The sequence below is a fragment of the Callorhinchus milii genome, unplaced genomic scaffold, assembly GCF_018977255.1.
Source record: "Callorhinchus milii isolate IMCB2004 unplaced genomic scaffold, IMCB_Cmil_1.0 Scaffold5, whole genome shotgun sequence".
NCBI classification, from domain to species: Eukaryota; Metazoa; Chordata; class Chondrichthyes; order Chimaeriformes; family Callorhinchidae; genus Callorhinchus; species Callorhinchus milii.
In genome coordinates, this window is record NW_024704746.1 from 16,999,263 (window position 1) to 17,020,576 (window position 21,314).

The window sequence follows — 21,314 nt, forward strand, 5'->3', positions numbered from 1 at the left end:
GCTGTACAAGGTGATCTTCATTCGAGTTTATGCTGTTCAGCCTTAACCTCCAATTTACCCAGTTTAGAATCATAAATAAAATCTCAACCACTTCATCTCCAGTAACTCTATATCTTCAATGAGACCATACCCTTAGCGGACTCTGTGGCTGATCCTCTTACAAGAGGATCAAGCAATAAACCAACATATGGAAGTTGGCCCAAACCAACAAATGAAGAATGAAGGAGAGAAAAACAAGAATTCACAGGTCATTCAAAAGTTCTGCTCCATACTGTTAGGGCCTTTACGCACGTCTCAATCAAGTATTTATTTGATGTTTATTGCTACTAAATGTTAAGTTGACCAAAATGATATTGCTGATTATTTTCGTAGTATAACACTATGTACTGTGACAAGTGTTATTCAGAAAGGACATTTGTATCTCAAATTATTTTTTTTAACTTGCCAATTACAGGGTTTTGAGAGCATACTGTATATTGTCATATGTATACTTCATTGAATTTTCACCCACCCATCCCAGAGAAGTCCTCTACCTTTTTTTTGATGATTTCTTGCTCTGGGATTTTAATGTGGAAAATGTTATGATAAGACGCCTTAAGCAAATGAAGTGAATATCTCCAATGTAATCAGCCGTTTGGTCTCAGAAGAGCCAAAACCCGATCACAAGATTTTAGATAGGTCACAGGTTGCCAGTCAGATACTTTATGAGCTGATAAGTGAACATCAGTTATACAGCCAACATCTAGCTTCTCCAGTTACTATACAGCAATTACATGGGCAACTGTCTAATGAAACAGTATGGAATGGGTTCTTTAGAAAAATATAGTTACACGGTTGTAGGATGAACTCTGATATAATTACTTCAGAAAAGATTTTAAATGACTAACCAGTCAGACTCTTACCAGATGGATTCAGTGAGATAAAGAGGCTAGCAACTTTTAGTATCCCCACAAATCGTTATAGGCATCAAGAATAAATCAAGGTTGCTTTTATAATCCAAGGATCAAAATAGTGCTCACAATCATCTGCCGTCCTGCATTCCATCAAGCAAAAGTGTTTCACTCCTGGTTCGGGAGTAGTGGAATGTCAATGATGCTCGAGTTCACAGTCTGCACTTCCCGTGTTGACAGTCTCATCAAAAATCAACAGGGATTTGTTTTTCTTGGGCACCTTATCTAATCACTATTTTCCTAAAGATCCTGTAGCATTACTAAAGCCAGAGCTGTTTTCGAGCCTTGCACCGTTGCTGCAACCCATGTCAGCTCCAATTAGGGAAACCAACACAGTTCTTCCAGGAAGCTGCCTTATTTAGTTATAACTATGTGGGAAGTAACATAAAAGGATTTATTGATGTGGAACCAATTAAGCAATATACAAGAAAGAAAGTAATGCCATGGATATTATTATCCATTATTATCCATAGTATTATCTTGGATAGGCTAAAACACTAACAATGTCGCACCTAAGCCATGTAAACATTAACAATCTATCAGAAAAAGTTATTTCACTAACACTATATTAACATTTTTCGCAACATAAATACTTGCTGCTTGCTAAAAGAAAAGCTATGGGCTTGTCACTTTCTCTACACCACACATCTAACGATTCTGTTCTGGTTACACCAAAGTCACCACCTGAATCAGACACATGCTTTTGCAGCGGTGGAAATGAATAGCCTCTCAGGTTAATACAATCTGCTCCCATTGTAATCCATTCAACGGAAAGCAAAGCTCCATCCACTTGCATGTGCAAGATGTGCTCACCAGTTTCACATTCCTGGTGAAATTGTAAGAAAAGTCAATGGAATGGAACAGTCAATGCTTTTCTAACACCGCAAAGCTAAAAGGTTTTAGAGTGATAATTTTACATATGCATCACGTAAAACTGAAGTACTGCAAGATAACTAACACCAGGTGATCTTGCACCAAATACAAAATACTGAAATAGCATCACTTTAGATCGCAGTATTTTATACAACTCTCACTTACCTGCACAGGAAAAATGGCTATACAGTAAGGCAATGTGCGCAGCATAATTGTATTAGGCGCTCTGTAACCATTAATTATAATGATCAGCTACATGTTATGGCATGGAATATTATTAATAGTCTTCATCAGTACAGATGACAAACTACACACCAGCAACCTGCACTTGCTAAAAAAAAACTTTTAAATCATTAATCCAAGGCCACCCTATTCAGAAGTCAGCGCTGAATTGCACTAGTAAATTTATTTCATTATTTTAGTTACTAATGAATGAAACATTTGTGCTTCATTTCTTCCAACTAACAAAGTGGCTTTATTCTTCCAAATACTGGCACATAGATGGCTGGTGTAATGACATGAAGGGGTCCATTTTGCCTTGTTGCACTGAGTACAGATGCCATGTTCCCAAGGCCAAATACTTATTTCAGCAATCTTATCTGTGCACTCACCATTTCTCATTTTCTATAAGAAGAAAAACAAGGTTCACCTGAAGATCATATCATACCATTAGGGCAAGAATCCAGCAAAGTCTTTTCCTCTTCCCACTCCTCCCACAAAAAAAAATAATCAAAATGCTAACAGTGAAAACACACCTTGCGTGTCCTCTATGGGTAAGTTTTGCAAATACCTTCTTGAGTGCTGAATAGTATATGCATACTAGTGTACTTAAATTATTACTCCTTCCCACAGTTTGGAGTAAACCAACATACAGGAAATGCAAATATTCTTGAAGCCCATGACTTTTTTATAAGACCCACGAAGCATATCGATATCAAATAATCTGAAAAATTGCAATTGCATTTGCATGCTGTGCAACGCATATGAAAAACTCAAAAATGGACCTTTTTTTTCATTAGAACTTAACTTGACCATTGCCTTACCTGACACCCTCTCTTCTCAATTTCCACAATACATTTCTGCATCAACAAGGGTACCCTCAAGCCGACATTCTCCTTTTCAACAATTTTCCGTGCCTCAACACCAAACACCACTGGCTCCCGTACTCCGTCTGGACTGTCAAGTGAATTTTCCCACTGCTCCATCAGAGTCAATTTCACATAAATCAGACCTCTGGGCTCCAGCTTCACTGCCAGCTGATGCATCTTCGCAACCCTGAAGAGTGTTGGGAGCACAACAGTACCATGGCAACAGACTCGGTTCCGACGAGGAGTTGGCTCCCAGCTGAAGACCACCAGCTTAAGGTGCTGGGCATTCTCCAGTTCAATATTAAATGTGTGGTCCATATCCAGAAATGTGGTCCTGCACGTCAGTAAGGCTGTCCTGGCCTTGTTGACCGAGTCCACTTGTATGGCACAAAAAACATCTCTTGAATCAATCCTTGGTGGCTTCAGATCCTCAGCCCCATAAAAATGTACACTCATCAGTCCTGAAATATATTGAGAGCACTTGGGTTGATCAACAAAGCTGTAATGTCTGAAAGCGTCGATATCAATTTCTGTACTGTATGTTTTATGAGTGGTTGTAGTTGGGTTCCCCTTTCCAGATTTGCTATCACACGAGTGCTTACCCGCCTTTGCCACGAGTTCTGGTGAATCTCCATCACTAAGATACCCGCCTTTGCTGGCTGACTTGGAGCTCCCTGTACTTTTCTTCTTGTCATTTTGTGATACAACACTTGTATCCAGGTGATAACGGCTAATGACATTCCTACTTGCAGCGTTGGTTGAGTTTCCAGATAAGGAAGATCCGTGGCTGGCTTTGGGTGAAGAATTATGATTATCGTTACTGTTATGGCTTGCAGTCCCTTTAACACTCAACTTGCGGCTGAGTTCAGGCAGTTTTTTCATTTTCATTGAAAGCTTCCTCACAGTTCGTGGAGATTTTATCTTTTCTGGAAAGGACCAGTTAATTGCACTCCCTTTTTTCAAAGGGCTTGGGCTGGAAGGTGGAGAAAATTCTGGAGTTGTTGTTGCTACTGTTACAAGTGAACAATCAGGACCATTGGAAGGATCAGTGGTAGCTAATAAAACCAAAGGAATGAAACATTACCACAACTCAAATGAAGTACATTCAATCTCTCAAAATGGCAAACCTAAATTAAAGCAGTATTTTTTTTTAAACCAGCATTTAAAGTTCAGTAACAATTGTATCAGGTTGTATCAAAATAAATATTGCCACTGCTCTACAAAAACAAGTTTTCACTGCAGTTATTACTTTTCACATTCATGCAACTAAGAAACAGACTCAGCCTCAATATTGGCTCTTTAAAATAGAAGATAAAAATAAGCCATTATAAAAACCTATAGACTTTTTAAATTGCCAGTCATTTGTTAAAAGAACAAGACATTTCAAAAATACCACTCTGTAAAAAACTGTAACTTTGAATTGTTTAATTTTAGAATGACGAAATAGACAAAGACAAATTCAGATTGTACACATGTAACCTGCATTATTTTGATATATTAAGTGTTCTAAATATCTAACACTGCAGATTGGTGTCATTCCATTATTCAATAAGCTCTGGATTCACAGTGGCATTTAAGTTGGTGCTGCTGTGAAGCAGGACAGTGCCAAGTTTATTTTAAACACTGTAAAGAATTACAAATGAGAATTTTTAAATCAGCATGTGTAAGTTGTGACTCATTTCGTTAATTAAAATCAGTTTGGCTTGGCAATACACTTCTATAGCCAGTTTGTGTGCAAAGTAAAATTCAGCAGGAGGATGAAATGGTTGACAGCAAGTTAGGGAATGTTGTACACTAAACAGGGCACTGACAATTAGTTAAGTAGAATATCAGCCATGAAGCCTGGGAATCCGATATCATCCTAAATGTACATTTATAATTTTAAAGCTACACCATTAACCTGTGCTTTAGAAGCACATATTTGCAGTGCCTGAAGTTAAAACCATATTAAAAAAGGCTGATTTTAAAGGAAACAAAGGCAGAGTTTTTGTGGTGATCTGCATCTCTGTGCTGGAATAGCACACATTTATGAACAGTGGAAGTCCTATACTCCAGCTGCTTGTTGTGCATCTCTGGCAAGAAATAATCAAAAATGGGACATCTGATAAATTGAGACAATACCATTCCTTGTACTGTAAATCACAGAGCAATCACCATTAGCAGGACTGCCTTACAGCATTCATTAACCACTCATGCCATTTTTAGACCACACAAAATGAATCTCTCATTTGCTGGCAGATACTTGAAAGCAAAGAGGAGAGGAACATACAATGGAATACATGGAAATGCAGCTTCCAAAATAAAAGTCTGGGCTATTTATGTGTGGAACTAGGTTCTTCCACCCCCTCAAAGGCATTGACTTGTGTTCTGTACAGTTCTAATGGTACCAACCACACTCTGGTGCTTTACCCAAATCTACATTCCTCTTATATCAGCATAAAGAGATTACTTGAGCCAGCCAAACCAACTCAGTCTACACAAGGATGCTTTTCAGTCAGTGTCACTAGATAGAGATTCAAAATAGTTACCCTGTATGATTTTTACCCTTCATAGCCCAGGAATGCTGGAACCAACTGATTTGCCTTTGACTGGTATCTCAGTTATAATCAGTTATTTTAGCTCAGACCAGTGATCCAGATATGTACGGTTTAACTTTCATTCTCGGTGATGACAATCTCGCTGGAATGGAGTGACCTGGTGACCTGCTGGGCAGAAGCCAGAGAAATCTAGAGTGCTGGAGGTTAAGTACACCCTACAGCATAGGAGCAGTGTGGCCCACATGAACAAGTCCAAACATCCCCTTTACTTCCACAACTCCAAATCCCTGACTGTCCAGCGACTTGGGACGTCCTCCCGACGTGAAAGGCTTTATACAAATGTAATTTTGTAGTGCATCTGATCCCTGACCCCTATAACACACTGACAGGGCTATTCTGTTCAGGGATTTGTTCATGATTTGCCAATCTGTATCTGAACTCTGCCAATGCCAGAAGCATAGAGCTGGGAAAAGGGGAGGGGAGTCATGATTTTGGATTATCCCACTGTACTGAGAGTTTAAATCATTTTATAGATTTCTTAAATTGTATTTCAGCTTCATCATTCACATCAACAGCTTTATACCAGCCATCTCCGTTCCCTCAAGGCACAAGTGCGAGCTGCCGAACACGCCTGGACCAAATCCAAACTAACGGTCCATGGCAGATTTGGCTTCACCACAACAAGACCTACCGCTGTGCTCTTGCCTCCGCCAAATCCTCCTTCTACTCCAAGGTTATCTGGGAGGCAAAGGACAACCCCAGGCTTCTCTTTTCCACCACTAACCGTCCACCTTCCCATACCTCGCCCATCCTCTCCTAACTCCAACTGTAACGAGATGCTGGACTTCCTCGAATCTAGAATCGAGGAGATACGTTCAGCCACCTCAGCCCCATTCACAACCATCCCCACATCACCTCTCCTTCATGACCCACCCCCCACCCATTCCCCCATACTCCTTCGACTCTATCTCTCCCTCTTCCCTCACCACGACTGTCCGCAAACTCAAACCCACCACCTGCTCCCTCGATTCCATCCCCACCTCTCTCCTCGTCTCCCAGCACCACCTTCTGTCCCCTCTCCTGTCATCAACTTCTCCTTGTCCAGTTCCCACCCCCCTAAAAACAGACGTCATTACCCACATCTTGAAAAAACCTTCCCTGGATCCATCCCTTCTCTCCAGCTACTGCCCCATCTCTAAACTCCCATTCCTCTCCAAGGTCCTGGAACAAGTCGTCGCGTCCCAGCTCGCTCCTTTCTCTCTCGCCATTCCCTCTTTGAACCCCTCCAATCCGGCTTCCACAATGCCCACAGCACGGAAACAGCCCTGGTCAAAGTTACTAAAGACATTCTGAACATCTGTGATCAGGGCTCCCTCTGCCTCCTTGTCCTCCTCAACCTCTCTGCCCCCTTCGACACTGTCGACCACTCCATCCTCATACACCGCCTTACTCAATCTTCACGGACCTGCCCTTGCCTGGTTCGATTCCTATCTCTCTCACCGTTTCCACTGTGTTGCCTCTTACGGTTTCTCTTCCAGCCCCCGCACTGTCATGTCTGGCGTCACCCAGGGCTCTGTCCTTGGCCCTCCCCTCTTTAATATCTGCATACTCCCCTTTGGTGACATCATCCGCAGACATGGGATCAACCTCCACATGTATGCGGATGACACCCAACTCTATCTTTCTGCCTCAACCCTCAACTCCAGGACCACTGCTGTCCTGACAGACTGCCTGACGGACATCAAGTCCTGGATGAGGGCAAATTTTCTAGAGTTGAATGTGAACAAGACTGAGGCCCTCCTGATTGGCTCGCGCCAGGGCCTCTGCACCTCAGGTTCTGGCAGCATCAACCTTCAGGGTTGCACACTACAACTCACCAAGCCAGTCAGGAATCTAGGTGTCTTGTTCGACTCTCAACTGTCTTTTCTCCCCCACATTCAAGCCATGACCCGCTTTGCCTTCCCTCACCTCTGTAACATCACCCAACTCCGCCATTACCTCACCCATCAGGCCGCTGAAACTCTTGTTCATGCCTTCATCGCGTCCAGGCTCAACTATGCAAACGCCCTGCTTGTCGGCCTTCCCAACTCCTCCCTCCACAGGCTGCAGATAATCCAGAACTCTGCAGCCCGTGCCCTCTCCCGCACCAAACTCCGTGACCCCATCTCCCCCACTCTCACCCGACTCCATTCGCTCCCTATCCTTCAGAGGATCCAGTTCAAGATCCTGGTCCTCACATACAAAGCGCTCCATGGCCTCTCCCCATCCTAACTCTGCGACCTCCTAACCCTCTACCAACCCGCCCGTTCCTTCCGCTCAGCCGGCTCTGGCCTGCTCCATGACCCCCGACCCACCCGCCCCACCATTGGCGGGAGAGCCTTCAGCCACTCTGCCGCCAACCTCTGGAATTCCATCCCCCAGTCACTCCGCCTCGCCCCCTCCTTAGCCTCCTTCAAGTCCTGCCTCAAGACCCTCCTCTTCGACCATCCTATCGGCCACCCGCCTTCCCCTCCCCTCCCTTCCCCCACCCACAGCTCGGGTCTGAAATGCTGCACTCTGTCCAGCGCCTTGGGACGTCCTCACGACATGAAAGGCGCTATACAAATGTAATCTTGTTGTTGTTGTTGTATACCATCAAGACAAAGGAACCTGTACAGGACTTTGTAACGTCTGATTATACCTAAACTTAAATACTGTTATCACATTAAACAAATGTGATAGTTGTTCAGTTAATAAGTAGTCACTTGACAAAATAAATGTCATGACTAATTTAAGTCGGTAAATGTCATTCCAACCTAGTTCAACAACAACTTGCATTTATTTAACCGCCTTCATGGGGGGTAGAGTCCTGGAGTGCATAGCAGTGGCAGAGCCAGGCGCCAAGCAGGGGAGGGAGCGGGTGACCATAAGCATGGCTGAAGAGGAAGATCTTCAGGCGTGAGTAGATCCCCTGATAAAGGGGAAGGATGGCGTAAGGCGGAGGATTGAAGGAGAGAGTTCCAAAGTTTCAGGGTGTACTGGCTGAAATAACAGCTGCCAACGGTGGAGCGGAGAGGATGAGGCACAAACAGGTGGTTGGAGCCAGCTGAGCGGAGACAGTGGGTGGGTGAATCTATGATGTCTCTTACAGCCTGCTAATACTTGGTCTCCAGAATGATGTGAAGGACAGCTGCTTAAGGACTGCCAGTTGATGTCTATACAATATCAGCCATGCAGATGCTTCCACCGTTTCCTACCTCACGTATCAGCCAAAGTTTCCTTGCTCAAGATGGTCACTTGCGTACTTCCTTGCATGGTTAACTGCAAAGAATTTTATCCAAGAGCAGACTGCAGTACGATATCTACACCAAATACCTGGAATGGTGCCAAAATAAACAAAACCCTTCGAGAGTTTTGAAAGGACATAGGTGTATAGAAGGTGCAAAGATCTTCTATTCCCAGAATTTACTGAAATAAATAGGCCACTTAATATTTTTTGCAGAATGCATTGGGATTATTACCTATGATCAGGTTTATTGTATGCAAGTTATGTAATAGGTTCTATGATTGTCTTTGCATTATGTGAGCTCTCAATAAAAAATTGTCACATTTACCCCTTCTCTCTCGAAAATAATAACGAACAACTCCAACACACTCAAATGCCTTTTTGAAACTTATGTGTGACAGAAGGACGAGTAATGTAACTGCAGAATCCCTACCAGAGAAGGCGCAAAAGACAAACTAAAGCCACTCTTATTTGACTTCTCTGTACAACTGAACTCAATATCCTACAATTCCATCTGATTTTAAACTTCATAAAGCTCTCCAAAATGCCGCCAGGCTTGAAGGGCACTATATAAATGCTAGTTGTTGTTGCTGTTGAATTATCAGTGGGGGAGGGAGGCACGGAATACTGCCCAGGGTCACTATTCCTGGATGCTTTCCAGCAACCCCTGTCAGAAGGTGCATTTGACGACAGGATTGGACTATGAGGCAGAAAAGGGCTGGCAGACAGGATAGCGTTTGCTCTTGTCTAAAGCAGAGGAATGGGGAAATGAAACATATGCAATAAATGAGTCTTAGACTTGGTGTTTAGCATACCTAGTCTATCACTTACTGAAAGAAAATTCCATGGCAAACTAAATTCGAACACTCATTTCTAAAATAAACCCAGCAGCAAAAGAGATCCCTTTTGAAGTGCAGATGAACTCGAGGATAGCATCTGTAAGTACTGGAGCAGTAAGCTAGTCATTATGAACATGTACTTCAATGTTGCTTAGTAATTTGTGAAAGACGACCACAGAGTGTCTAATGAGGTGAATTTTCCAACTGATTTTAAACTTCATAAAGCTTTAAGGATTAAGCTGGTGGGTTGGATCACACGTGTACAGTCCCCAACAGAGTCATTTTATTAAAAAAAGTGAGTGAAGGAAGTTACTTCTAGGAACTTCAGTGAAAATCCAATGAAGCACTTTGGAAGTTATTCACATGGCAAGTAATTGTTCACAGATGACTCCCTGCTCTCACACATCTGCAGCCAGGGAGTTTTGAGAGAAACGAAAGGAGAAAATAGAAACAGTCTTGAATTTTATTCAGACAACCCTAAATTCATATCCAACCTGAGATTTTGTATATCTGCAATTACACAATTCAAGAAGGGCCATTGCTTAGTCACCCCTAGCCTCAGCTCCAGGCTACCCCTGACTGATGGCATGCTTATCTCCTTTTACTCTGCCAGCCGTGGCGTGCCATTATGTATCAACAGTTCAATCCAAAACTTAGCGACTTAAGTTCACAGTATAAAACGGGCTATAATTTAGCACAAGTTTGCTATCTTACTTAGGGATGGAGTATTGCAAGTGAACTGAAAAACAATTCACACTTGTACAACACAGGACGTTGGGGCTAGGGATCAGAGTTGGATCCAATGTGGTTCTGACCCAGGTGAGTGAGCCTGTTGGTGATATTGGTATAAAAATAGAAATGAGTGTTTCATGTGTTGTAATATCACTCATCCTGATGAATACAACAATCAAACAAGTCATAGGGTGAATGAATATCTTTTAATTACATCCATAGGTTTGTCAGACTGGTGTGCACATGTGTTTATTTTTTCTCACTTTGCTCTCTATCGGAACAATATCCTAATTCACTGTGTGGTTTGAACATCTGTGTGAAGAAAGTTTGAAGAAATTCCACCTCGATCTAGATATACTCTATTTATGCAGCATTTTAGAGCGTCCAGAATTTGGCAAATGTTGAATACAAGTTTAATTTTGAAGTTAGTTTTTTGAAGTACATAAAACAGAGCCAGAGAAATTTGGGGAGAGGTCCAGAGAACAAAATAAATAAGTGCAGTATAAATGGAGAACGAATTTGCACAAAAGAAGCTCCTTGCCATTAACTTTCCTGACCTAGATCTAACTGTACGAAACCTCCCACTTTTTCAATGCCATGCTTGAAATCCCAGCAAAAGGGTAAAATGCAGTAGGAACACAATGTAATCCCAAGAGACTCAGTACAGTGTGACATACTTGTATATCATTACACAAATGGACGTCATAGGAGTAATGGATTACGGCAACATTACAAAGGTTTCAATATCAATATTTCCAGCCTCTATCTAAACTGATGGGGTGTGAAACCTAAAGCTTTTTAAACATTTGGACTGAATCCAAATTTACTCAACCACATCATTTCCACTCTCCTGTCTTATTTCAAGTTAGCAGACCATTTAAAATAATTGACCATATAAAATGGCAGAAATGTTCAATCCAGTTGCTTTCTTATACTAGAAGAAATAACTGGTTAACAGTTCCTGTACTACTGCTGGTCTATAGAATTTGCCTTCTGCCTGCCAACCCTATTTACAGGGCTTACAGTATGAGAAGAAATGATACTCAACCTACGTCTCATTTTACCTCAAACAAAACAAAAGTTACTTTAGTATTTAATACCTTTCATTTTAAATTTTATAACAGTTGCACTGATTACTTCAGTGTATCTAAAGTATAAATTTCACTAATTTTTCCTGCATTGAAATCTGCTACGCTTACTTGGTCTGCAACTCATAACTTGACACAAGCTCTCGAAAATCAACCTAATGAGAACAGGGTCAAGTCTAATAACTTTGTATTATCTTGAGAATAGTCAGTTGGCAAGAACTCAAGCTATTAACAGTTTTCAAAGCCCATTTAAGGAAATACATTAGTTAAAACCAGTCGTTGCTAAATACATATTAGAGGAACTATAGAAATGGATTTGCAAACTGAGGTAAACTAATTTCAACGCTATTGGATGAATTATTCAAATTAGTAATTTTTTCTGGACAAATATCCAGCCCAGATAAGGAAATCTAATTCACAGCCTACGTTCTCCCTTTGCCAACACGCACTCCTCCAGCCAGGGCAGTTTGGCTGTGGACTTGAAACCTGTATCAACCTTGAAACCTCTATGATTAATTGGGAAGAATGAAAGCTTTACTAGGTCAAAAACAGACAGGTCATCTGCACGCTTTCAATCCACTAGCACTAGTAGTTTGAAATTTGTGATACCCTGGAGTCTGCATACTCGTGCCAAAGGAAAAGAGCAGTTTCTTTCTCTTCACATTTCATACTTAGAACATAAAAGCTCACTCCCCCAGATGGCTAAGAATATCTTATAATCCTGAACCTTCAAGAAGGGATGTAGAATGGAATGTGAAAAATGCCTAGTTTCCTGTTTGACTGCTATTTAAAATTATTTCCACATGACTGTCGTGTTCAGTGCGACTCTTTATTCTGGCTTGATACATCCTGTTATCCGATTTCACTATACTCTGACAGCTACAATACATACAAACTCATCTGTCAAACTAAATCCTTTACTGAAAGCAAGCCAAAGGAATTCTAAACAATAAATCAATGCTATACTACCACTAGCTAATGTCATTTGCATATTAATGCAATGAGAGGGGGCAATGAGAAAATTCAGTGCAGAATAAGTGATAGGATGGTATAAATATTCTGCAATGCTACTGTACTGAATTCAAATCTGCAGCAACTTGGCACATACTGTGACATGTGTGAATGGGAAAATTATTTCCAGACTCCAAATGAAATGAATATAAGAGATACTCAAGACTGGAAAGATTGAAATGTACTCTTGCATTCCACATACACAACACCATCCAATACTGGTGAGTGATTGAGGTGGGATGGTAAGGTTCCATTAGAACCCTTGGTAATTCAACATTTGCCAGAATTTCCTTCCCTGGGTTTACTGTGGAAAAAAATGAAGCTGGAGTAGAAGCCATTTGTGGAGACAAAGTGGAGATGGTGTGAAAGCTAGGATCTGAACCACTCAAGGAAATAATCATCATTAATTGTATTGCTAAGAGATTAAATGCTGAGATCAGATAGCGTAGATTAATTGCAGAGCAGTTTTAGCTGTCTTTGACACCATATCCAGTTAATTTAGCAGAACAGTATAACTATAGGATCGTGTTAACACGAACATATGTATGTGTATAAACATATCAATACAGAAACAAAAATGGTGGTCCAGGGAAGCTCATTGCGTGATCAGAAGCGTGATCACAGTATCTAGCACGAGAGACAAAATTGCACGTAAATTAATCCTAGGAAAGAAGTGCCCTTGAAAGTGTAGATTAGTTAAAACGGATGTGTGTGCTAAGGAAAATCCTTAAAATGAAAAAGATGGGAGTGAAACAACTTCAAATTCCAGTTTGTGTTAATCACAGTAGAAAATTAATAATTTACAAACGCTAAGTTTACAGAATAGAGATAAGAGTTGTGTTGCTTACCTCCAGCTGCAGATTTGTGTACAGCGCCCTCTTCCACAATCACTCCACTCAGGGACTTGCACGTACACATCTGCCAAGGCAGCTGCACACGATCTGTGGAATGTGTGGAATTTCCCTGATTCACATCGGTCGCTGGAGCTACCTGGCTCTCCCTCATGCTTTCACAGCAACTTGTAGATGTCCCCAAGTTCATTGGCCCTTTCATTCCATCGATGCTGGGTAACGCGGGGTGAGTCACTTGCGGTCTGCTGCTCACATTCTCCAGGGCAACTCCGGGAGTTGCCGATGGAATCTGTGAGAGATTAGGCTCATCATCTTCTGGGATAGGATTGTACCAGATCTCCCCTTCATCATCCGCATCGTTTTCATCGCTGTGGTCGAGAGTACCCACTTTGGTTTGCTTGGTAATGTTTTGTCCGATGGGCTCCCTCGGTGGAACCAGTGGCTGCCGCTTGCTTTCCTGTGAAGGGCAGCCAGGTCCATTCATGTGGTTTGTCAGCTCTACTGATAGGAGAACATTGGTCTCTTCAGTCCAATAAGGACTGTGAGTGCTCTGCTGCAGCCAGTTTCGTTTTTTAGACACAGTGATGTTGTTAACGTGTGGCATGGACTCATTGACCTCATTCACTTCACTGGTTTTTAATTCTCTCCTGATAATTGAGGAGATATGAACATTCTCAATGAAATCTGCAAGAGGAAGAGAAGAAAAGCTTATCAGTATAACAGTGAGAACATGTGGAATGTTTACACTGAATATTCAAAACAGGAAATCCGTGCATCCCAGCACAATAAGACTCGGGCGATCCCATCTCTAAACATAGATAGGCACAAGCTGAACACTGCAATTCATGCAAAAGCACATACCAAGCCCTGCAATTCACCCAATTTCCTAAAATTAAAGCATGCTTCAGTATTCATGCTTCATTTATGCGCTCCGAGATTCTGCCTCGCATGAACGGCACTACATAAATAGAAGTTGTTCGTGTTGTTGTTATAACCTAGGTGCTAAGGAGTTAGATTTCCCAACTATAGGCTACAATAATCTTCAGTTCAAAGAACATACTAGCTATTATCTGCAACCGGCAAACTATTGTCTTTAGAATGATATAATTGCACAAGTTGAAAACTTCCCATATGAATCAGGCTTTCTTCCCTTACACCCTTCCCATTCTATGTGTTCCTTACAAGTTTCTGTTTTTTAGTTATTCCTATGTCATAAACCACATAGCCACTTCACAATTTGAATATTCTTTAAAATCCAGGGTTTGTGCCGACTTTGCTGTGAATTGGAAAAGCCAACAAGTACCACAACCAGTTCAGTCTTTTAGCTGCGGCTCATCCTTGTACTACGGGTTTGAAAAATCTTAAAATGGAATTGGGACAGTCAAAAATGACCTTCACTTTGCAGACACTATTCTGAGAGCATTCTGCTGTCTGCCTCCCACCCATACTAGAGCCAGCCACAGTGCTGCATGCAGCAACAGCTGAATGCTGTATGTTCAACATATGGAAGCATTTAAGAACGGGTACTCAAAACACTTTATATTTGACTCAAAACATTATTATTCAGTCTGTAGATAATATATCGGCATGCCTCTGGCAAATGGGCAACCAAGTGCTGCCAGCATTGTTAAGGTTAGAAATGGAGCTTAAGTCGCCTTGACAATATCTGTTTACCACCATTTTCCTTGTACTGGTTCATTGCACCCCACAACAATAATGCCTTCCAGGCGAATACTTTCAAAGGAATGTGGCGGTCACAAAACACACGAACGTTACAACACTGCATTACTGCTTCAACAATATACGCACTTCTTTTCAGGGGCCACATAAGTGATATCAGGAGCACGTTACTACTTGCACTACATTCCAGCAGAATCCAGATAACACAGTCAACTATTTTTCAATTCTTTCCCAATACTGATAGTATCATATACATTTCACTGTGCTTGATAATATCAGTAAAAATACTATACACTAAAAATTAAACCAAAACTGAACCATCTTTTCTAATTACAAACAAATTCCTAAGCAATATACGCACGTTCATCAGTGACTGCATTCTTCGCACTCGCATTCATGTCTCGACCCATCAATTATGACCCCCACCGCCAAAAAAAAAGCACATGAGCTGACACCAAACACATCGCAGTAATTCAAATTCCTATTAATTCAAGACTAGCACATTTAACAAGTTACTGAGACAAAAGTCAAACCACGTCATAATTTACTAAAAATTCCTATATTGTATTTAAAACATTTAAAAAGTAAAAATAAGTCTACACATATTCAAACGCAGTTCTAATATGTATGCATGTTACTAAAACTAAGTTGAAGTTTTCTTTGGAAGCACTCTGCAGTGTGCTCATTTAAAATACTGTACTTTACAAAAAGCATTTTTACAAATTCTGTTGAAGTAAAATAATTCGATTTTCTGGGAGTATTTCTGATCTTTAGGAAACTATTATGAAATATCCAGCTCTAAAATAACTCTTTGACTTTACATTGGAACACAGTAGTTATGAAAAAAAACTAGTGTGTTTTTCACCCTTGGCAGATTAACTTCTGTCAAATTATAGGCTTAGTCGTAAACATACTAAACCTTCTAGAGGTTGGACAAGTAAATTGTTTTCTCTTCCTACCTTCTTCTAAAGTGTGAAATTTAGGTTCATGTTTATCGTTATGATATAGTGACCTAGATATCACACCCACAGCAGATTGTGTGGCATAAAATCATCACAGGCAGCCACCAAATTTTACTTCAATTTATCTACAGTATGCTGCTTCCATTGAGGCCCATTTAGGGTGGTTGTCCAATAGTGTATTATAGTCAGCTCCAGTATTCAAGCTAACACAATCAAATCCCAGATAATACTGTACACAATATGGGTCATATCAATACTTTACTCTACCTCTCTGAAATCAAGGACAACTACTGCAACAACTTGAACTGAAGTCTTGCTTTAATCGAGCTTCTGTTCACAATTAACCTCCTGTGCTTACACTCCGCAATTCTATTCATGCTTCTGGTCTGCATGAAAAAGCCAGAAAACATAGGTTTCAACTGGACTTGATGGTTCCTTTCTACACCAATTAAAGCTTTCACGTTATATAAATCAAACACTTTGATTTACCTTCAATCCGAACATCGCTGACCGTGTCCTCTTTTGTGCGGCTAATTTAGCTGAGGATATTTTGGGGGTGGGTGAAGAAAGATGAAGCTTAAGGTTCTACTTAGGACACATAATTCAACCAATATGTACATTCACTAAAGAAAACCCTACAGAATACTCCACATACCAGAGTCAACAGACCATACACGTCTGGAATCAGGGCCTAAGGCTAGCAATTCTTCTCACGACCACAGTCTTTCACACTGGAATAATTTTGACAACAAATGTCGCAGCAGTATTTTCTTCAAATCTGCTATAAAAGCAAACCTATATATAAAAAAGGAACTGTCCAGCAATACAATATTTCTTCCGAGCCAAAATACATTTGAGCTTACATGTGACTCAAACGTCTACCGACAATGCATCAATAAATGTACTCTAACTTCATTCTTACCTTTTTATATCAAAAACAAAAGATCACTTTCAGATTAAAACAAATAAAAGCGTGTACTCTAAATTCCAAAGCTGTAGATCATGCTGCAGTTAATCCGTGGCAGCAACTCATCACGGTCTAAAATACGAATAACATCTAAAACAAATCCTTCTTCTTTTGTAAGGCTGCACTTTGCAATGACAGACCATCAAAAGCAGTGTTCACACTGCGTCTGGTTCAAACAATTTTATCTCTAATACTTAATCGTAGACGGAGAAGGCAATTCAGCAATATTACTGAAAACAAAAAACACTCAGCAGGTCAGGCAGCATCTAAGGAGAAAGGAAAGTGAGTCAACGTTTCGGGTCCACGACACTTCATCAGACTCGTTTTAACAAAGGGTCATAGACCCGAAATGTTGACTCACTTTCCTTTCTCCATAGATGCTGCCTGACCTATTGAGTGTTCACAGCGACATCTGTTTTTGTTTTCAGATTTTCAGCATCTGCAGTATTTTGTGTTTTGTCAGCAATATTACTGCTTATCTGGTGTTTTGTAAGAATTACCATTAAAATTTAACTGCAAGTCAGTGAGTTTTCAGAGAAGAATGCACATATAGAAAGGAACAATACCTCGATGTGGTCTTTCTAATGCCCAAGGAATGAGACCCAAAATGCCATATTTTAAAACAACATTTTGAAGGAACGTTTGTGGTTTTGAAGCAAGTATTGACCACAAGTCTGCATTTTCTTCTGTTATAACTGCTGTGGCTGCAATAAATCTAACAAATATTTGAGCTCTCATCTTATCCTAAACACAGCAAAACATTGTCATGCCATCACCTAGTGTGCTGTTGGCAGTACTTCTGAAGATAGCTTTAAAAAANCTGCCACACCACTGGAGACGGAACAGGGGTGAGGAAAGTATCTGAAAGTGGGGGAAGTGAATCATATATGAGGTGAAAACAACATTACATTTATTTATAAATATAAAAGGAGCTTGAAACTGGATCCTCCTTAAACATTCTCTTAACCAGTGAATATTTTATTAAAAATGTACAATTTTATTAGAAGCTGAATGGAAGTATCTATAAATAAATTCTATCAATAAAATCTTTTTTGAAAGATATTATTCTTCAAAGTTTCCTTCTAAATACCATATAATTGTTGCTGGAAATCCATTTCTGGAGGACTGCTTATATTGTACAGTAAATTATTATTTTCTTTAGGCAATGTGTAATTTTAACAAAACAAGCTTGTCGTTGCAATATTCTACAAGAAACCCAGAAGTATGCATACATTTCTATCACCAACATGACTTCAAGAATACTGTTGTTTTTATTTAAGCTCTGCTTAAATAGTGCAATTGCATAGGCATTTGCAATCCTGCATTCTGAACAAAATTACTCCACCGGTAATGTTAACATATGCAGACCAGTACAAACTTCCCAACAATAAACTTATTTTTNCTGAAAACTGCTGTACTTGACTTAATATTAGAGTGAAGAAAGTACATTAAACCCATTAGTTATTCAATTAATTCCCAGGATCAAAATTGCCCCAAGAAGGATGCTTAGATTCTGTAGTCAATGACAACACTGGTACATATCAAATATCGTCAGGGACAGAAAATAAACCACAGTACGTTATTATAATTAAACTTAATTATCTGATAAAGACCAGCTTTCAAAAACCAGAGTGTTTCTTCCCTAAATGGTAAGCTATTCAAAACAAAATGAACAGCTGATCCTCCTCAAACATCAAATACATTTCTCTGATAAATTAAAAAGATGGTGCTGTATCCTGATTTTCTTTTTAAAAAAGAATAACTTATGGAACATATAAACCTTGAAAACCCAGGACAGCTTTTTTCACTTAATTAACAAACTTACCTAACACTGTAAAATCATTCCAGAAACGCACATCTTTTCCACCTCTTGTTTGGGGAGATGGATTTACACTAGATATGCATAACTGCCCTCTAAAATGTAACTCAACTAATGAAAGTAAAATGTCAGGGATCTGAGATGGCTTAGTGGAAAATGCACACATCGTGTGGTACGTAGCCATGCAGAGTAGGAAGATCCCGGATTTGATCCCCAGCCTGTGCTGTGTTAACCAGTCTTAGTTGGTTTTAAATGCTACATTTGGTTTCAGCATCCCGTTAACCAAAGACCACAGTTAGAAATGCATATTTAAAAGAATGTTAAATTAAGAACAGATTTAGGATAGTTGTGTTGTCTCTTCAGTTCAAACATCCATCAAGTTGGAAAATCCTCAATTTAACAAACGTTTTTTAAAAAAACTACAGTTTAATTCCATCAATTATTTGCCTGCATATTTAATTATCCCAAGTTAAACCATACACATGATTATTCATCTCATTTCTAAAAATGAATAAAAAATTACAGGAATGTACTCAGTGGCTCAAATCTAAATGTCAACAACAGAGTATATTGCATTCGAAATTGGTGTGGTTTTTACTCTTGAACTGGACATCATCTGAGTTAAACTAAGTTCTATTATTTTTCTTTGAATCCTACAAATCAGTTAACAATTTGACAACTAAACCAGTATCTCTGTTGATTTAAATGAACTTTATATTCTGTCCTCAAATATCTAATATGAATGACCAGATTCAAGTAGATTTGATTCCAAAATCAATTCAGAACAAAAACAGATACTTAAGGACTTCTGAAGTTTCATGCTGTAAATGTCCAGACAGAACCAGTTTTTGTTTTTCCTCTGACATTATGCTTTACCCAGGATATAGACATAATTGTGCATGCAAGAAAGCAAAACCTCTTTTTTGTGGGAATAGGAAACTAATACAACAACTTGCATTTATATAGCGCCTTTCATGTGGGGTAACATTCTGGATCACTTGATCCGGGACTAATAATCTGATATCCGGGACCTGGGACTAATAGTCATTAGACCCAGGTCCATGCTGATATTTGCTAGCAAACTGTACTTCTATTTTACATGGACCATCGTAGAAACTAACCCAGCATTTGATGAATACTGCGCATTTATAAAACCAGTAACATTTTCCAACAGAAATTGAAAAAGATCATAAACCCACTCATGGACTGAAATATATAGTACTGTATTTAGAACATAGCAATTTCACAAACTTGAAGGATATGATTAAAACATCTACTTGATCGTGTACAAAGCAGATTTACTGGATGCTTTAGTACAGACGGTGTGTGTACAAATCAAATCTACTATCCCCTCCAGCATTAGTGGATTGATCATTCCATCACCAGTTTAAAACTACTTCGATTCGTCGGCACCAAGAAAGAAACCTCCACCAGTGTTAAGACAAGAAAGCGACAGACACCGACATTTCCAGGCTGTGTATTCTGGAGAGCAAGAAGCCAGCGGGACGCTTTCCTGCAGGCGACCGTCCCAAGGGCAAGGCCCGGGTGAAGAAGTGATCCAGTCGTCATAGCAACCGCCTACCTGTCAGCAAGACTTTTTGGCTCGTTGGGAACGCCGCGGTTTTGTTTCCTTGCGCTCTTGCGGAGGCAGGGGAAGCGGTCTTCTTCACGTCTCCTTCCCTGACGGCTGCCTGACCCGGCAATGAACCGGGCGGCGGGCCGGCTCCGTGCGACCCGCTGATGCGTTGCTTCATCTCCAAGGAGAGCATCCGGCCTCTGGTCATCCATTCTTGCATCTTGTTGACTGTGACGGCCGGTGGCTTCAAGGAGCACCCGGGGCTGTCACTGCATTCATCCGCTGGCCCTTCGCACCACCCACCGGCAGCATCGCCGGAGCCCCTCGACCGGTTCTCTGGATTCTCCACACCTGCCTGACAGGTGGAGGCAGCCGACGCCCGAAGCCGTGAGACGCCAAACGAAGGGGTCCGACTGCACTGCGAGCTCTGGGTCCGCCTTTCGGGCTGGAGGTCCGCACCGCTGCGAGAGCCGGGCCTGGGCCCCGAGTGCACGGCTCCCGGACCCGACCGACCCGGACGAACCGGATCGGCATAGTTCACGACCCCATCGCTGACCGACCGTCGCAAGCGCTGCCCCGCCACCGCGCTGACGAGATTCCCGATGCTTTTACTCGCCATCCCCCTCCTCCCAGACCGGCGGGGCCCGGGCTCCGAGTTCGTGTCGGGTCGGCGGTGTTGCGGCGGCGGCGGCGGCGGCGCGGCCTCCACGGAGGACCGACAGCCGTCGCCCTCGACCGCCCCGACTGGCGCGCAGACCCTCTCCCGCGACCGGTCACTCCACAGCCCGTCGCCGCAGCCCAGGTCCGCGGGGGCGGCCGCCGGCGTGTCGTGCATGGCGTGGATGAGCAGGGAATAGGCTTCCTGTAAGCGGCTCCTCAGCCGCGCTCTCTCCCGGGCGCTGTCCGGGCTGCCTTCCCCGGGGCGGTGCTGCGGTGCGGGCGGCACCTGCTCCAACACGGCCGCGCCTCCCTCGGAACGGCTCAGCCGCCTCCACCCCCCCCGCCGCCCCCCCGGCCCGGGCTCGGGCTCGCCGTCCCTCAGCATCTCGTTATCGTAGTAATCCTCCTCTTCCTCG

The 21,314-nt window shown here is 41.6% G+C and overlaps 1 protein-coding gene across 1 annotated transcript in view; it reads right to left on the reverse strand.

The window, feature by feature from the left end:
- The window catches only part of syde2 (synapse defective 1, Rho GTPase, homolog 2 (C. elegans)), a 41,912-nt gene extending 21,049 nt beyond the window's left edge, over positions 1–20,863 (reverse strand). The window contains exons 1-3 of the mRNA XM_007887198.2: positions 20,245–20,863; positions 13,232–13,918; positions 2,867–3,966 (exon numbers count right to left, since the gene is read on the reverse strand). Of these exons, the coding sequence (XP_007885389.2) occupies positions 2,867–3,966; positions 13,232–13,918; positions 20,245–20,857 (2,400 nt within the window). The 5' untranslated portion in view covers positions 20,858–20,863. The remainder of the gene's footprint in view (positions 1–2,866; positions 3,967–13,231; positions 13,919–20,244) is intronic.
- Positions 20,864–21,314: the final 451 nt, after the last annotated feature.